This window comes from Osmia lignaria, chromosome 13 (genome assembly GCF_051020975.1).
Source record: "Osmia lignaria lignaria isolate PbOS001 chromosome 13, iyOsmLign1, whole genome shotgun sequence".
In the NCBI taxonomy this organism is placed as follows: domain Eukaryota; kingdom Metazoa; phylum Arthropoda; class Insecta; order Hymenoptera; family Megachilidae; genus Osmia; species Osmia lignaria.
In genome coordinates, this window is record NC_135044.1 from 6,279,312 (window position 1) to 6,295,133 (window position 15,822).

At 38.6% G+C, this 15,822-nt stretch overlaps 1 protein-coding gene across 2 annotated transcripts in view; it reads right to left on the reverse strand.

Moving 5' to 3' along the window:
• LOC117602596 (uncharacterized) overlaps nt 1-15,822 on the reverse strand; it is a 70,647-nt gene that overhangs the window by 44,592 nt on the left and 10,233 nt on the right. For both annotated transcript variants that reach the window (XM_034320820.2, XM_034320819.2), the window contains exon 3: nt 124-309. In XM_034320820.2, the coding sequence (XP_034176711.2) occupies nt 124-309 (186 nt within the window). The remainder of the gene's footprint in view (nt 1-123; nt 310-15,822) is intronic.

The following is a 15,822-nucleotide window of genomic DNA, read 5'->3' on the forward strand; positions in this document are numbered from 1 at the left end:
ACAAGAACGACACGACGTTTGCTGCTTCATTTAAGAGAGAAATAAAAGCAAGAATTTACGGGGACATATTTAGCTTGGCTACGGGCAAGAAGCGTGTAAATTAAAGTGCTCCTCCTCACTTACCGTAAGGGACACATTTCGGGATAGGATGATTCCAACCGTTCACTGTGCATGTCAGTATTTTATGACCCTTCAATCTACGGCCTGGTTCGCATGAGTACACCGTCTGCAGAGTGCCATCTTTAAGAACTCGTTCTCTCACGGTGCCCCATTGAGGTGGTTGTACCAGGGGACAATTGCTGAGAACTCCTGCAAATTAAAGCATCGGGATAGATGCATTAATTGTTCAAATTAAATTAAATTAAACCATTAAACATTTCTAAACGATTTTGATTTCTGTTATAGTATACTTTAATTATCTTATTTGCAGAAAAAAAAATCATAAATTTTATTGAAATAATTATATTGATAATTATCGTTTTACTGAAATTGCATAACGAAATAGATTCAGCAATTACGTGTTTACCAGTTTGATAGTCTTATTCATCTGGCGTATCTGAATCAGTCAGAGGAACAAAGTTGTATCCAAAAGGCCGGTATATCGACCGCAGAAGGTTCGTCGTTTAATTAATACCCGAACGTTTACGCTACTTGATTAATATGAAGGCGGGATGGATGTGCGGGTCAATTCTCTATTCACGTGGCTCGATGTTCCTCAAAGGGCAGAGAAACTTGGCCAAACAAAGCCGCGCTAATTAAATTGATCGCGCACGATAGGATGAAAGAGAGATATAAAGGGTGGAAAAGGGGCTGAACAAGGGTCCAGTAGATATTTCAAATATTTTCGTGTTCTTCCAAAATTCATTATCAAATATAATCAATTTAAATTTGTGAATCTACGCTGAGTGGTTTTATTATTATAATAAGAATGAATATTAATTACCATTCTACTGAAAAAGTGAAAATAAATCTGCTTTGCAAAATTTCAAAGCGTAATTTGAAACTTTCCAAGGGATTAATAATCTGTGCGAAAGTTAAATTATTCAAAATTAAATAAATGGTAGAAAAAGGGTGAAATTCGGAATCAGAAATTTTTCTATGTAGAAGTGCTTATTCAGTCGATTTTACGGTAACGCTGTAACAAGTAAGTTGATTCGAGTGGTTTTCTTTTTTCTTTTTACCTCCATGAAAAACGTGTTCCTGTGTTTTTTTCTGGAGGGTGGAAAAAATTTCTCGCTCCAAAAATCAACAGAATCTAACGGCAGGTTGGCGTAAAGCTAGTAAAGAGAACAAAGAAAAACAAGTGGCGGCAGGAAGCTTAAAGTAATTTCTTCACCCCGCAAATTTTCGTGGCCAAATATCGTGCAGCAACCTCCACGGGAAAACAAACGATCACGAGTCTTTTATGGATGCAATCTGCGCTAACTCGGGCCCATTTACTTAATGCAGTTTGCTGCTACTGACTTTCTCTAATTAATGTCACTCGTGATTTCTCTTCCAAAAGGCACGTTGCCCCGTTTTACTATACCAGATCCTACGAAATGTAAAATCAATGGAACAAAATTGAATTTATCAAAGAATTTCTTCATTATTCATCGCGTCTCAAATTTTTCCCTAACGCTGTACCAATGGAATTAACCGAAGACTTTTAGAGGAGAAGAAAATCAGCAGAATATTTTGAATCAACGCAGTACCAAGAGCGGACAATCCAAACCGTTTCAATTTGCATTAAGCGCAAATCCGATAAATGTTATCACCGGGACCATGCAGATTTTGAAATAATGCGGTTCTCCGGCTGCGTCGTTAACGCTGGCAAGCTCAAAGACAACCCTTTTACGTTGCTCGTGTACACGTTTTCATTCATCGCAACGGTTATCTTTTATCTGGCGCTCTGCAAATTTGATTCACCGTATCCTGGACTTCAGAAACCATGGCCCCGCTATCTCCACCCTGTTAGCTGCACGCTTTTAAACACCGACACACGAGATTCTGGCTATTCAATTAACGAACCGACTCGTGAGAATCGTGGAAATAGATAGAATTGCAATGTTAATAGATAGAAGAAGACTAGAATTACTATTCGCTTTCCTTTCGTCGGCTGTGAAATTCGATTGTTTCCCGGCACATGAAATCTCATCTGATGATGATCCAAAGCTTTTCAAACGTCGTAGGTGTGTAATTGATTGGTAGCTGGTAGCATTGTCGAAGGCAATTCGGGGTGTATTACACGAAGATTACACGGGTCCCCTCAAGTTTACCGACAGAACCGCAATTTGCATAGATCGATAACTAGAGATTACTTACGCGAGAGGTAACCGACCTTCTGACGCTTCGTTCCAGCCTAGCCGCAAAGATTCCGTGTTGGTTCAACGACCAAGATTGAGCAAATTTTGGCAATAAAGGCGACATAATGATTAGAAGGTGATATAATAGAGCAGTGTTTCCCAATCTTTTTTGTACCATGCCCCACCTAAGCCTTTCTAAAATTTGCATGCCCCCTATGTAATATGTACATAATTTTTAATATTCAAAAATTAAATTGTCCACTGAAGAAACTTAAATGTTAGGTTTTAAAAAGAAATCACTAAATATATTAAATTATGAAACATAATTTAGCTCGATAAAATTTCGACTTCGAAAAAGGAGGAGGTTATTCAATTCGATCAGTATATTTTCTTTTTTTTTTTTCTTTTGCATTACAACTCTCGTAGTGCATGTTCCTCGACAGCACGGTAATGTTTATTTCCTCGATGGAAAGTTCAGCTGTTAAAAGTTCATCGTGCTCTGTATGGAATCGAAGGAAATCGCATCGCTCGTTCCGTCATGCTAAAACTGTTCCCATCCCTTGAAACTCCTCCCGATTCACCACCCCGTGCAGTCCATTTTCCCGGGACTTGTGTCGCTACTTTCCCCACCCCCGAAAGATGTTCAAACGATCTTTGACGATTTAGTCGCACTCAAGGAAATGGAGTGCCGAGGGTGAGATCTGAAACGCTTCTCCGGTTTCGCTTTAACAAATCGCTCGGATCTCGTTGAAGAATGAATCGGGAAGGAGAAACGTGTCGGACAACAATGCGTACTTCTCGCACACGTGTGGAAGAGATCACCGACGATATAAATCACGCACGCCAGTGCCATTTTTATGAAACACTCTCGCGCAATTACGATCCGCGTTAATGCGAGGGAATACAGTAGTTTGCTAAAGTCCGGATGGACCGCTTAAAATTTTTAAAATGATAATCTACCGATCCGGCGAAATTGCGATAAAACAAGCGATAACGGAAAATATTTTCAGAATAGATGTCGAGGATTTTAAAAGCACAGACTTCGAGAAAAGTATACGAAGTAATAATACGGAAACGTGAGAGACCGGAAGAGGAAAAGTGGAAGTTCTTGCGGCTTTTCGTGTGTACACATCCTTTACCAGGTTCTCCCCTTATGCAAACGTATGCACAAGTACTTGAAGCCAGCGTTTCGGATGACAATGTATACGCAAGTACGCCGGTTCTAGAGAACCGATGAAATGAACGAAGTATGTATGTATTTTCAAAACCCTTGAAATTACTAAATTTTTTTTTTAATAGTAGACCGATGGATTATCATTGTGAACGAATCTGGTAATGGATGTAGGTATCGATACATTTTTCAGTAGCTTAGAAGGAAAATTTTCTAAAGAGGATAAAATCGATAGTCCATTCGCAAATGTCGAAGAAATAAAAGGAAAATAAAATTTATGAATTCATATATCTATCGTTAGCAATCTATTCACTGACCTAACTAAAATTGGATAACTAGAGATTCGAGGTCTGATTTGTTGAAATTCACAAACCACGGTGTGCGGAATCAATTGAATGAAGAGATAGAACCGATAAATTCCACTGTTGGAATGAAATTGAATTAGTGCTGAACTTGAATCTTTAGATTGCTATATTAATTCAACTATTTGGATCATTTGGAAAATCTTTTTTCGCTAAATATGAAATTCACAATAGATTTAAGTAAAGAGACAAATTTAGATACAATAGTTTGTAAAGACTTTAACCATGCATGGTTGGAAGCAACGAATCCTAGCGAATCCGAGGAAGTGACGAATGAAATCGTTTGCCTTAAGTGACACACATAAACGCATACACCGCAACACGGTTGGTTGCGGTGTGCGTTTCCAATTTCCAATTTCGAAACTTTAAACCGTTCCGTGGCGACGTATGAAATTCCTTGACTTTCTTTCGATTTTTCCGCCGTATGCAAATACTTTGACCCGCTCTCGATTTACTGCTACTTTCGCGCCGATATTCCCCACGAATTTCAATAAGCGATTCCCTCCATGTGTACGCATACACAGATAAGCTTGATCAATATTATAAAACGGATGTAACATGAATTATTTAGATCGGATACAAATTTTAGTCGGTTGCGTGGGGAAATATTCAATTTTTGAATTTTAATCCCCTATAAAATTAGAAAATTAGAAACTTCAAAGATTAGAAAATTAGATAATTTAAAAATTAGAAAATTAGAAAATTAGAAAAGTAAAATTCTAAAACTTCGAGATCCTAAAATCCTGAAACCTTAGAATTCCTTCAAATTCAAAGGGTTATTAAAAGAAAAGGCAAAACAGAGGCTCAGTTGGCAAAAGCGTTACAGAGAGTTTGTAACAATGCTGTGTGCAATTGGCACATCGACGTTCATGTGCAAAGAGGAAGGCTAACGAGCCGTGCCAGCAGTGGTACACGTTTCGTCCATTGTTGTCAGGTAAATCGACGTTCGAATCAATTCTAATATTTCTCGCTGGAATCGATTGTTATCGGTCCTGGTGGCGCGGTTTGCTGGCGGCGTCGCTTCATAATAATAGATCTCCATGATAATGAACCGGAAAAGCGTTTCGCGATGCGGCTGCCATAGTAATTCAACGGCCTGCACAGAGGAATGACTTCTAATGTTGATGCATTAGAAACGACCAAAGCAGCTGCTCGCTTCCGTTGCTCCTACCCTTTGTAATTTACACTGACAAATAATGTTTAAACCCCCTTTCGCGTCTGAACGAATAAAATTTAATAAAAGGACCGGAATTTCGTGGAATCTAAAGCAGATTTTTAGTTTATTATTTTAACATTCTACGCCAGATTTTGAAAAAAATGTCTACGAGTAGAAAGATAACACGAAGTATTCGATATCGTACCAAGGAGAAGGTCTGAAACCTTTCACTTCCATTGAATTTCAATATTTTCCAAGATCAGTTGGCAGTATTCCCTTAACACGTACGGCTGCGCTTCGCGCGTTGCATTATAATCCGTATGCAAATCTGGTGGATTCTTTCAAGACCCCGTGACCCGATTCTAGCTCCAAGGTACTTGCCAAAAAATGCGGATGCGTATAAATGATGCAGAACAAGAAGGGCGAAACTGAAACCACCTCCTTAGAATATTTAAAAAAGAAGAAAATAAAATGAAAAAAGATCAAATGTATATCTATTGAAGAAAACACAGTTAAAATTAAATATGTGATATCTAGAATTGAAAAGAAGATAGCAACGTGGCGAACGAGATTTCCATCGAACGTCTGGAACGAAAAGTCAAATCAATGTGTACAGACCGTGGATGGAAGAGAATTCGAATTTTCCATTCCGAGGAAACAAGATTGACTGTAAAAGTTGGCATTGTTGAAGAAAGGAGAAGAATAAGATCTCGTGTTCGGGAAAAGGGTCACCGACTTGTACATATGTTCCTACTTCCCTGTTTCATCCAATTTAAACGTGTCAAATATTTTTGTTCTTATTAAAAATGCATAGAAATATTTCAGAAACGAGACGAGAAAGGTAGAAAATCTGGATCGGAAATTTTAGATAGCTGTACATATAGGTGGATATGTAAAAGGATAGAATCGTCTGAAGAGAGCTTATAGAGCGAAACAAGTCGAGTTGGGAAAATTGCTTTCGTGGCGCGGACGATTAACTCCCGAATGCTCATCGTCGAATCAGCGAACTATGGTTCATTAACGCTTCGTGCCGCTGCTAGCATCGAGCTTCAACGAAACGAACTTCACCCGTTAATCGTGTTTCACGAATTCCCCGTAAGAAAGCCGATGAAATTTCTTCATCTTTCGTTCCGCGTTTAACCGCTCTGCCCGACAACTATCTCAATTAATCCTTTCGATCTGTTGCACGGTAAACGTTCGTAAGTATCCTGATAACGTTCCATATAATAGGATTCTTTCTAATTAAGTTATTTGAACCAATCGGCAGAAATTTAAGTAATATACAACAGATGGTTCCATCCCTTGTAAATTGTCTCTTATTTCTTTAATTATCCATAAGACTTTTAATTATCAAAAGAAGCGAAATAATTATGATCCAAAGGTGAGATTCGCCATGATCGTGATTTAATTACGAACACCCTGGATGGGCGTTGAAAAGTTTCATCCTCCTCCGTCCAAGCTGCTCACGAACCACCGGCAAGATTCGAATCTACGAAAAACAATTCCGCCTGCAGCTTCCATGGTGGCCATGAACGAGATAACAAGGGGCAAGGAGCAGATAAACTTAAGACGTGGCTCGTGAACATTTTTCAGGCACGAGCTATCCTCGTTTACGTTAATCAACGGAAGACGAGGGGGAAAAACAGCAGGAAAACTTGCGCCACGGTTTCTGCTTAATTTACCGAACGGGAAACCACGACAGTTTGTTTTATCATTTATCAACATGATTAATGCGTGTAGTCGAAAATTAATAAAATTAATTCGTTTAAAAGTTCAGAGGAGTGTCGTTACGTTTGTTAGAGAGGAAATTAAAAATTCAACATATTTTTAAATTAGATTGCACAGTAAAGTTTGTGCAATTTCAAACGTGACATTTTAAAAATATGTTTATTAAAAAATTCAATAGAAGGGAAATTTTCGCTCCAGTTTGAAAATGAAATTGGATCTTTTTGTTGGATGAAAGTAATTTCGAACCCTCCTTTTTTTTCTTCCAACAAAATTGGAGTAATTGGGTACCGAATTCGACGTTCAAGCGTGTTCAGATTAATCATGGGATTTCGGTCTTTTTACGAAGGCCTCGAAAAATCGATGGATCGCCCATCGCCTGGATTTCCTTTACGAGCTGTCGTAACCTTTTATAGAAACGCAAACTGGGCATGATCGAGCGGATACTATCGACTCGTTTCGTTTTATCACTTTTGCTGATCCTCGAGGTTGCTAATACCTCTTCGACAATCATTTCCTGCTTATTTTATCCCTAAATATAAAATTTTATGCCTTCAAACTGGCGACGATTATTGTTTCCAACTTGATATTTCACAATTGATTTGATATTATATTATTCCTTTTCGTATTTTTATAATAAATTTAATTTATAATTTAACACCATGATGAATTCTAAAATTCTAGGATATTAGATTTTAACGCTTAAAAATTCTAAAATTAAAAAATTAGAAAATTGGAAAACTGAGAAATTGAGAAATTAGAAAATTAGAGAACTGAAACCCTAAAATTCTGAAAACTAATGAGTATTAGTCAAAAATAATTTTCTCCCAAGTTTTTCCAACAATATATTTCTACAACTCGCTGTATATTCGCGAATACTCGGTGCTCGTGTATCGCCACTCGCATGAAACTTAAAACAAAGGAGCTCTTTCGGTCCCTTGGAAATTTATCATTTATTTGCGAGCGAAATGTAAAGATACATTTTTCTTCGCGTCGCGTGAGATAAAATTTTCTTCGGCCCGTGTACTCTGCCGTGAAACATCGCCCGGAATGTGTTATGAGACCCTTAACTACGGACAATTTATTTCTTCCGTTCTGCCGCGAAATAGGCTACGTATCGCACGTGGATACCGCCTTAATAACGCCTCACGAACGAACACGAAGACATTATTAAACGAGAACGTTGCCTTTAGCAAAGACAAAATAGTTCGAAACACTCCAAAGTTTGAAATCAAAAAATTCTAAATAAATTAATAAAAAAAAAAAAAAGAAATTCATATCTTTGTTACAATATAAAAATTACCGACGTCTATAATACTGGTGTTGATCTCGAAAACCGATTTAACCGAGCAGCTAGACAACCGGCAACATCTATCCGCACGATGCATCTTGTTAACGTTCTATTCATACCGACACGATGCATCCCCCGTTGCACACCGGAACACCGATAAAGAATTTTTTTCCCCGGCGCAACATCCTCGCCGATTGTGTTCGAGAACCATGACGAGCCGGACACTGGGTGGGATCCATAAGTGTGTATCGTTAAAGAGGACACGCCGAATCCGTGATTCCGATCGCAAGAGGTTTAAATGGACGCGCGTGACTAACCGATTCCTAATGCGGTCTCTTGTCAAAGCGCTCCAGGGTTTCGCGTTAACCCTTTGCGCACCGAACACCTACAACCTCCGTCTTTCATATAATATTCATTCATTTGCACCGAATAATAATTCGAATATACCCTCTGCTTCTGTTTACCCATTTTCCCCTTTCACGTCGGTGAGCATAAAGAACGAGAAAGAGCATTTCTGGACGGAAAAGCTCGAGAGCAGCAATAATCGAGACGAGTGAAAGGAACAAAGGAGTTTCGTTTACACTGGACCGAACTTTTTCACCGCGTAATTATTTCTAGTGTTTTTTCATTAGGATCGCTTTTTAAGAGAGAGACTTCAAACTTTCTGTTCGAGAACGGACTACACCGGCAGAGGGACTTAATATACGCTACCTTCTTCCCTGAAAGTAATTGCGAGAGAATTAGGAAATACCTGCCCGGTTTAAGAACAACCTGGCTCCAGTCGGGAAAATATTTTCAGGTAAAAGAGAACTCGTGCAATTCACGGTGGAATGTACAATTTGTATACTAAGGTTTCTGACTGCCTTTCATTTAGGTTGCTCTACCGTTGCTTTTGTGTTCCTGAATTTATTTACGTAAATTCTGTGCTTACGTTATTGAGTATGAAATCATTTTTTGATCGAACATGTTCGGAAATATAATTTCCTTTTTTTATTAAGTAACAGTACTTCTCTTTTTATAGAACACGGATGAATAAAAATAAAATAAGTATATTTTATCCGGTAAATTTTTACGCTTTTTCTGTTCAAAGCGCTTCTTCTTTTTTTTTAAACATGTCTAAAGGGAGAAATTGAAATACTCGACAAAGCTTTATAAAATTCCAATAAAAATCCAATAGCTGGTAAAAATGTGTACAATTTCGCTTCGTTTACATATTGCTGATTTATTGAATAACCATGAACCATTTTCATCTTTTCCTGGTTTTATTATAATTCTCCGTGGATCGTTGTTGATACTACTTTGTTACAAAAGAGAATATTGAAACGTATAGAATTTAATGACATAAAGGTACTTCAAAATGGCATTTATGGTACATCAATTTTAAGCCTAAGATTACGCTTGTTTTCGATCAATTTCACGTTTCAAATTGATATAGAACAAGTTTGATTACTCGAATACTTTTATGTCATCAAATATTGTCAGACTATTGATGTATTGAAATGCATCGTTTCAATATGGAAGTTGAAAGGCGCATCGTTGTACGTACATTTACCCAGCTCGTGTGCTACTACAAATACCTGATACCGATCGACTAGCGACAACATGTTGGTTGAAGTGTACGTTTAATGTTCGCCGCCCGTGTTAGACTTCTGAGGCCCAGCAGCGTTGAAAATGCATAGACTATCGACGGTATGCAAATGAAACGAGCACTTATGAACCGTCGCGTCGCGTCGCGTCGCCTCGCGTCGAGTGTAGCTGATGTGAAAATTACAAAGTCACTGCTCAAAAGCCATTAGCCTAATCGACACACCGGCTTTATTCCATGCTCAATCGCGTGTACGTGTACGAATTACAGTGATTACACGTATAGTGCTATGTAACCATTGTGGAGATTATTATATATAAGGATATGGAAAATTTTACATCGCCCACATATGCATATATAAATTAAAATAAAAAGATACGAATTTTTCAATATGTTTAAAATAGTAGATAATTCTATTTTAAACAACTTGAAAGTTGAATTTTTTAAATGGGATAGATAGAACCAAAGTTTTAACGAAAATTGTATTCACCGTTAATTAGCCTTCGGTCGGCCAACCACGAAGAGAGCCCCAATTTTAATTTAACTCCGTATTTCGTAACATTTTCATTTTCTAAATTTTACACTGCTGCTTTAAAAATTATTCTTCCAACATATGAAACTCTTTTGCTTAAAAATTATACATTCAACTTTAAGTTAATATCCTTGTATATATTTTGCAAGTTCGGATCTCGATTGATCCAGACTTAGCTGTTCAAGCGGTAACATTAAATCTAAAACTACTTTTCCCATAGCTCTGATAAAATATTTCAAAGTACATAAATGAAAGAGATATCGCGCTATTTAAAATTTCTGCAACTGGACTAAAGCTGAAAAGTTTTTCTTCGTACGACAACCCAGTTTCGATGGATGATATCTCACGTCGCGAGTGTATGCGGCTAAAAAAGCCCCTGTTCCGAAGAAAAAAGAAGAAAATCCCGCACGACGAGCTGACGCTAATGAGTTCATTACAATCGACGGTGATCGTCGACCGGTTCCGTTGGCATCGCGAAACGAGCAGCTCGTTTTATGCGATGTGTACACACGTGCACACGCGTACTTTGCGAGGACGCCCGTATGGAGTAGCTGATCGATAACCAAGGCGCCAATCAAATGATAACGAGCAAGCAAAACGCTGCTATATACCATTTCGAGCATCGAACGATACTTCTGAAATGCATCTAACGTTCAATCTACCAATAACGGATCAAGTGGTTGCTACAGAGCAGAATCTCTCTCTTGTATATAAATAAATGCATTTCAACATTCAAAGCAGATAATTATAAATGATCCGAATTTCGTCGGTTTTCCATCAAATTTCTACGATCAATTGATCGATTCGTATTCAATGTAACAAATCGATGATTTGTTTGCTGTAAGATGCATCGGAATCTCCACGCATCATTTGCACGCATGAACGTTCAGTTCGATTGGTTCATAACCGTGACCGATCGAGGCGCCAATCAAACGATTAGAAGAAAGCAAAACGACGAAAGGGAACGTAGACGATGAAATTCGTTGCAGCATCGAAAGAAAAAGACGAAATTGACCGTTTGAACAGCGAGACGGATTAAATGCCGAGAACACGAAGCGCATAGTGGAGCGAATCCTTTGATCCATCGAGTTTATTGATCTAGGACACAATAGTTGTAACAATTTATAAAGAAATCTCGGTTGAAACGTTCGGTTCGAAAGGTTGATAAAAATTCTAATAATTATCAAGTGTCGTATTAGGGACAGCTGTTTCTAGCGCGACACCGAGCATGTTAACCCGCGAGTTCGTGAGGCATCCTTTAATTTTAATTGGCGTCCAACGAACTGAGCCAACAATCGAACGATAACGAACAGACGGAACCAAGGACTGACAATATACGCCTGCCACAGATTCACCGATGGGAAAAAAGACAATTCTAATTACGAGGAACTTTTTGAATTCAAAACTAATAGCAATTAGCGGGCCAAGATTGACATTGCCTCGCCGTACGCGAATCAATCGTTAACCATCGGTCGGCGGACCATGGAGAGAGACTCGATTTTAATTGAATTTTCTATTTCACGTAATTCTCATTTTCTGAATTTTACGCTGTTCCTTTAAAAATTATTCCTCCAATATGCGATACTCTTTTGTTCAGAAATATTTCGAATATCATGTCTGGATTGAGTTATCGATCTCTTGTCATGATCAGGGAGACGCCCGGTATAGAGGAGGACGTTTCATTATCCATCAGAGCTGGTCGCTAAATGAAAACCGTAAAACGACGGCTTTCGAAGATCAGTCGCATCGGGAGTGAAAACATGAAGCAACTAGCAGAAACCCTGTCGGTGTTCTATTTATTCGCACACGTACATATATGTATACGTATCCCTCTAGCAAGTAGTTGATGGCCGAGTGAATCCTCCGCAACACGGACAACGGTTTCCCATTTGGCAGCGTGAAACTGATCCGGCGTGGCTGGCGTTTTCTCTTGAATTTTTCACCCGATAAATCCGTCGCCGGCGCCGAGTTTCGCAAGAACAGCGAATAAGTAATGGCGTTCGCAAACAAAAAGACGCGACCAGCGAACCGTATCCCTCTAACCATCGGGCCTCGCTCTTTCGCAAATGAAAAGTTTAATTACATTAACGTTAATAGCGGAGCCAGCCACGCTGAATCGATGGCCGAGTAATAAGAATTTCCCTCTAGCATCGCGCTAAAGAAGGGAAAAATTCGACTTCTTTCGATCAGCGGAATTAGAAAAACGAATCTGTTCCCGATGTTTCTCGCTGAGTTTTATTCTTGCGGTCGTTCAAAAATTTTTGTAAATACAACAAAATTTCAGAATTCATCTCGGTAGGTGATTGAATAGAATTTAATCAAATTTGCCATGAAGTAATTTTTAAAGAAGACGTATCCTTAAAAAGCAGTTGAATCAGTCTGTCACCGACAATTGAATCCGTTTAGTCGGTTTCACAGGAAACACGCTACTAAGAAATTTAATTTCCAGCGAAAATTAAACTTCAAGCTGAAATATTTTAAACAGAACGACAACTCTACTGAAGGAAGAGAATAAAGTCCTATTTAGCCCTGCTTTAATATGTAATACCTTGAAACTTAAGAATTCCCAGACTCGACGAAACATTTCGACCGTCTCATAATTAAAATGTTCAATCGTTAACCATTTAATTTAAATGGCAAGCGAATTGAAATGTTCTTACGTTGTGACTACCAGTGAACGTCCAGACCCCTAAGAGGATAAGCAACTCGAGCTGTTGTTTCCCTGTTGTCTTTTTACGATAGAACGAAATGGACGACTCGTAATACAAGACAAGCGGATTGGTACGCTTTTCATTCGATGAACCGGAATCCATTTTGATCCGACATCGTCGATCGGTTCACTGAAATTTCGTGTCCGGCTTATCCCTGCTCGATCGATATCGTTCTATTTAGACGACACTTCTAACAGTCCATCAATCGACTAAACATTGATTACACGTATTCAAATTTGATCTGTTACCTGATTATATCGTAATGAAGAATAAACGCGTAGGAGGAGCTGTTGTTGAAGTTGAAGGAGAATGAAATTGAGAAACAATGAAACTAAGATACTAGAGGTACTATTAGTATCTCAAGTACTTATTGTTGCAGATTTTCTAGTCAAAGCGTGAAATAAGGTAATAGACAGGTTTATCTAAGATGCTAATGTGACTATTGTATACTAGGTAACACTATGTTTAAAAAAATCTGAAAATTATAATAAAAAAGAATTGAGATAATTTCATGATAATTCAGTATCCCAATTTGAAAATTAATAATTTTGCAGAGTAATTTAATGGAAATTCCTCTAATTTTCCATTCTCTAGGCTCTTCCTTCTCCATGTTGTAACATTCCCTAGGAGATTTATAGGGATCCCTAGTATCGGAGCGCGGGAAATTGCAAATAAACAGCGGCACGATTTCTCGTTCGGTTGGCCGATATTTCCCGGATCGTTTCGGTAATACGAATCCATGGATCGCGGCTCGAAGCATCAACGCGACTATGACTCGTTCCGGCATTCGAAGTGACGAAGGTTTTCCAAGCCGCACAAACTTTTGCCGCGCGGTATAGCCATTGGCACAGTTCTATCGTATTACCGTGACCACGAAAGGCCACTCACGACCCACGCCACGAAGAGGAGCAACGAAGATCGTGATCAGCTTAGAAAACCGACTGCGTATTACGTTGCACCGCTTATTATAACGGATATCTGTGGCGAACGCTACACGTCCCCTTCGTCCTCATCGTGTTTGCCGATACGAATCGATTGCGAGCACACTGTTCGACTATGACACAGCTTAAATGTTTTACCACGTTGAATTGTTAACAGAACGCTGAAGACTGTACCGACGACAAGGGTAAGTTCAATGTTTAAACAGCGTGTCGATAGCTTTCGGCTTGTAGCCGGTTGCGATGCTGAAGACAGCTAATTATGCAGAGGAAATTAATGGTTCAGCTCGGTACCGTGATCAATGATAGAAAATTGAAGAATAAAATATGATAATTTTCTAATAAATTAACGAAAATAAGGTCTCATTTAAGAGAATATTCTCTGTGAAAGCAGAAGAGAAACTAACAAGAGGAACAAGGTCTTCATAAGAGGGTCTCTGGTCTCGGTAATTCCGTTCCTTCTCAGCTCGACATTTTCGTTTATACTTAACTCTGAATTTTATATAGTCATACGTGTGCGCATTGCGCGCACACATATGTACACAGTTACATATATACATAACGAGAAAAGACCGAGGGAGAGAGTTCAAAGCCGAGACCAAAGTTCTTCTTAGCTATAAAACTTTGCAGCAATGTGGCGATAGAGCCACGCCATGGAAACAGTTTGACACCCACAATGAAACCAAGATAAAGTTGTAACCTACCGTGAACTCGCCATACTTCTTCAACAATAACGCTACGATTCGCTGAGCGCAATCGTAACCCTAACTCTGTTCTTGGAAAATGAATTCCTGTATTTTCCTTCAAAATCTACCATAGAAGAATTGAAGAATTATTACAAATTTCTTGATTCAATTGAAAATTATTATTTTTTCAATTTGAAGTTGCAGTGATCCGAAATGAAAGAATTTAAGAAGTCTCCAAAGTAATTTCGTTTCGTGGCCCGCCACGTCAGAAGCTCACCAAAGACTGGGAGAGTTTATTATTCCCGGCGGCAAAGACCTTTAAGCCTTTTACATCGGTACTCGAGAAGTCAGCGTAACAAACGAGCAACTGAGGTCTCGTCGGATAGTGGCAAGCGAAAAAGAAATGGTCGCATATATTCGCGTGCCACTGGTACTTATGTATATAGCTTTATTTTTACCGGTCCATCCATCCATTCCGACTCTTTTCCCCCTGCCCATGCTCTCTCGCATGGACAAATTGTCCGGCATTAAATTTCCATCAGACGCGACAATATCGTCGGATCGGTAACTCCCCGGTGACTCTAATTGTCTTTGTATATTTATACGATGATGCTCTTTCCACAAGTAAAGCTGTGAAAAAAGAATTCTCAGCCGAGTAACGTATAGTTATACCTTCCGGAGAGCAGAGAAGAAAATTGTTTTTTAAATTGCAATTGAAACTCTTATATGCCAGGAAGGAATTTAAAAATTAATTGTAAAACAAACGAATAAACGATAAAAAGGAGAAATTGTTATAAGTCGTTAGTGATACATATAATAAAGAGTCTCGAACACTTAATTAGAATGTCGGCACTGTTAATTTACACGAATTACAGCGCGTATTAATCATCGTGACGCGTTAATTATCGTTAATCATTGTTAATGTAATTTTAATGGCATCGAGTTGGGTCGTAAACTGGTAAGAAGATCGTGCAAACTGCCAGAGCCAGAAGATGGAAAAAGTCTTATCAAAGAAGGGAATGAAGATGCGAACAATTCGCAGGCAATAATCGCGAAAAGAGACATTTAAAGCAGTGTTTCTCAACCTTTTCTCAAATCTCGACGCCCTCACCTTAAAGATTGAAACGTTTCGTAAAGAAAAAAAAGGAAAGATACTGAAATCTATCGATCAATATTATCTGCAAAGATAAATTTCCTACACCCTTCGGCATCGTGTATGAATAAAAACATGACGGTCCTTGGACAGGAACGTGAAATCTCTACTTAATCATAAGGTTAGTCGGGCATCGTAAAGTTGATCGAGTACGAAGCGTTGATACCGGATAAAGTAATTAATATCTGTCCCGAGTGATATTCAGCGAGCGTCAAGAAGCGAGATAA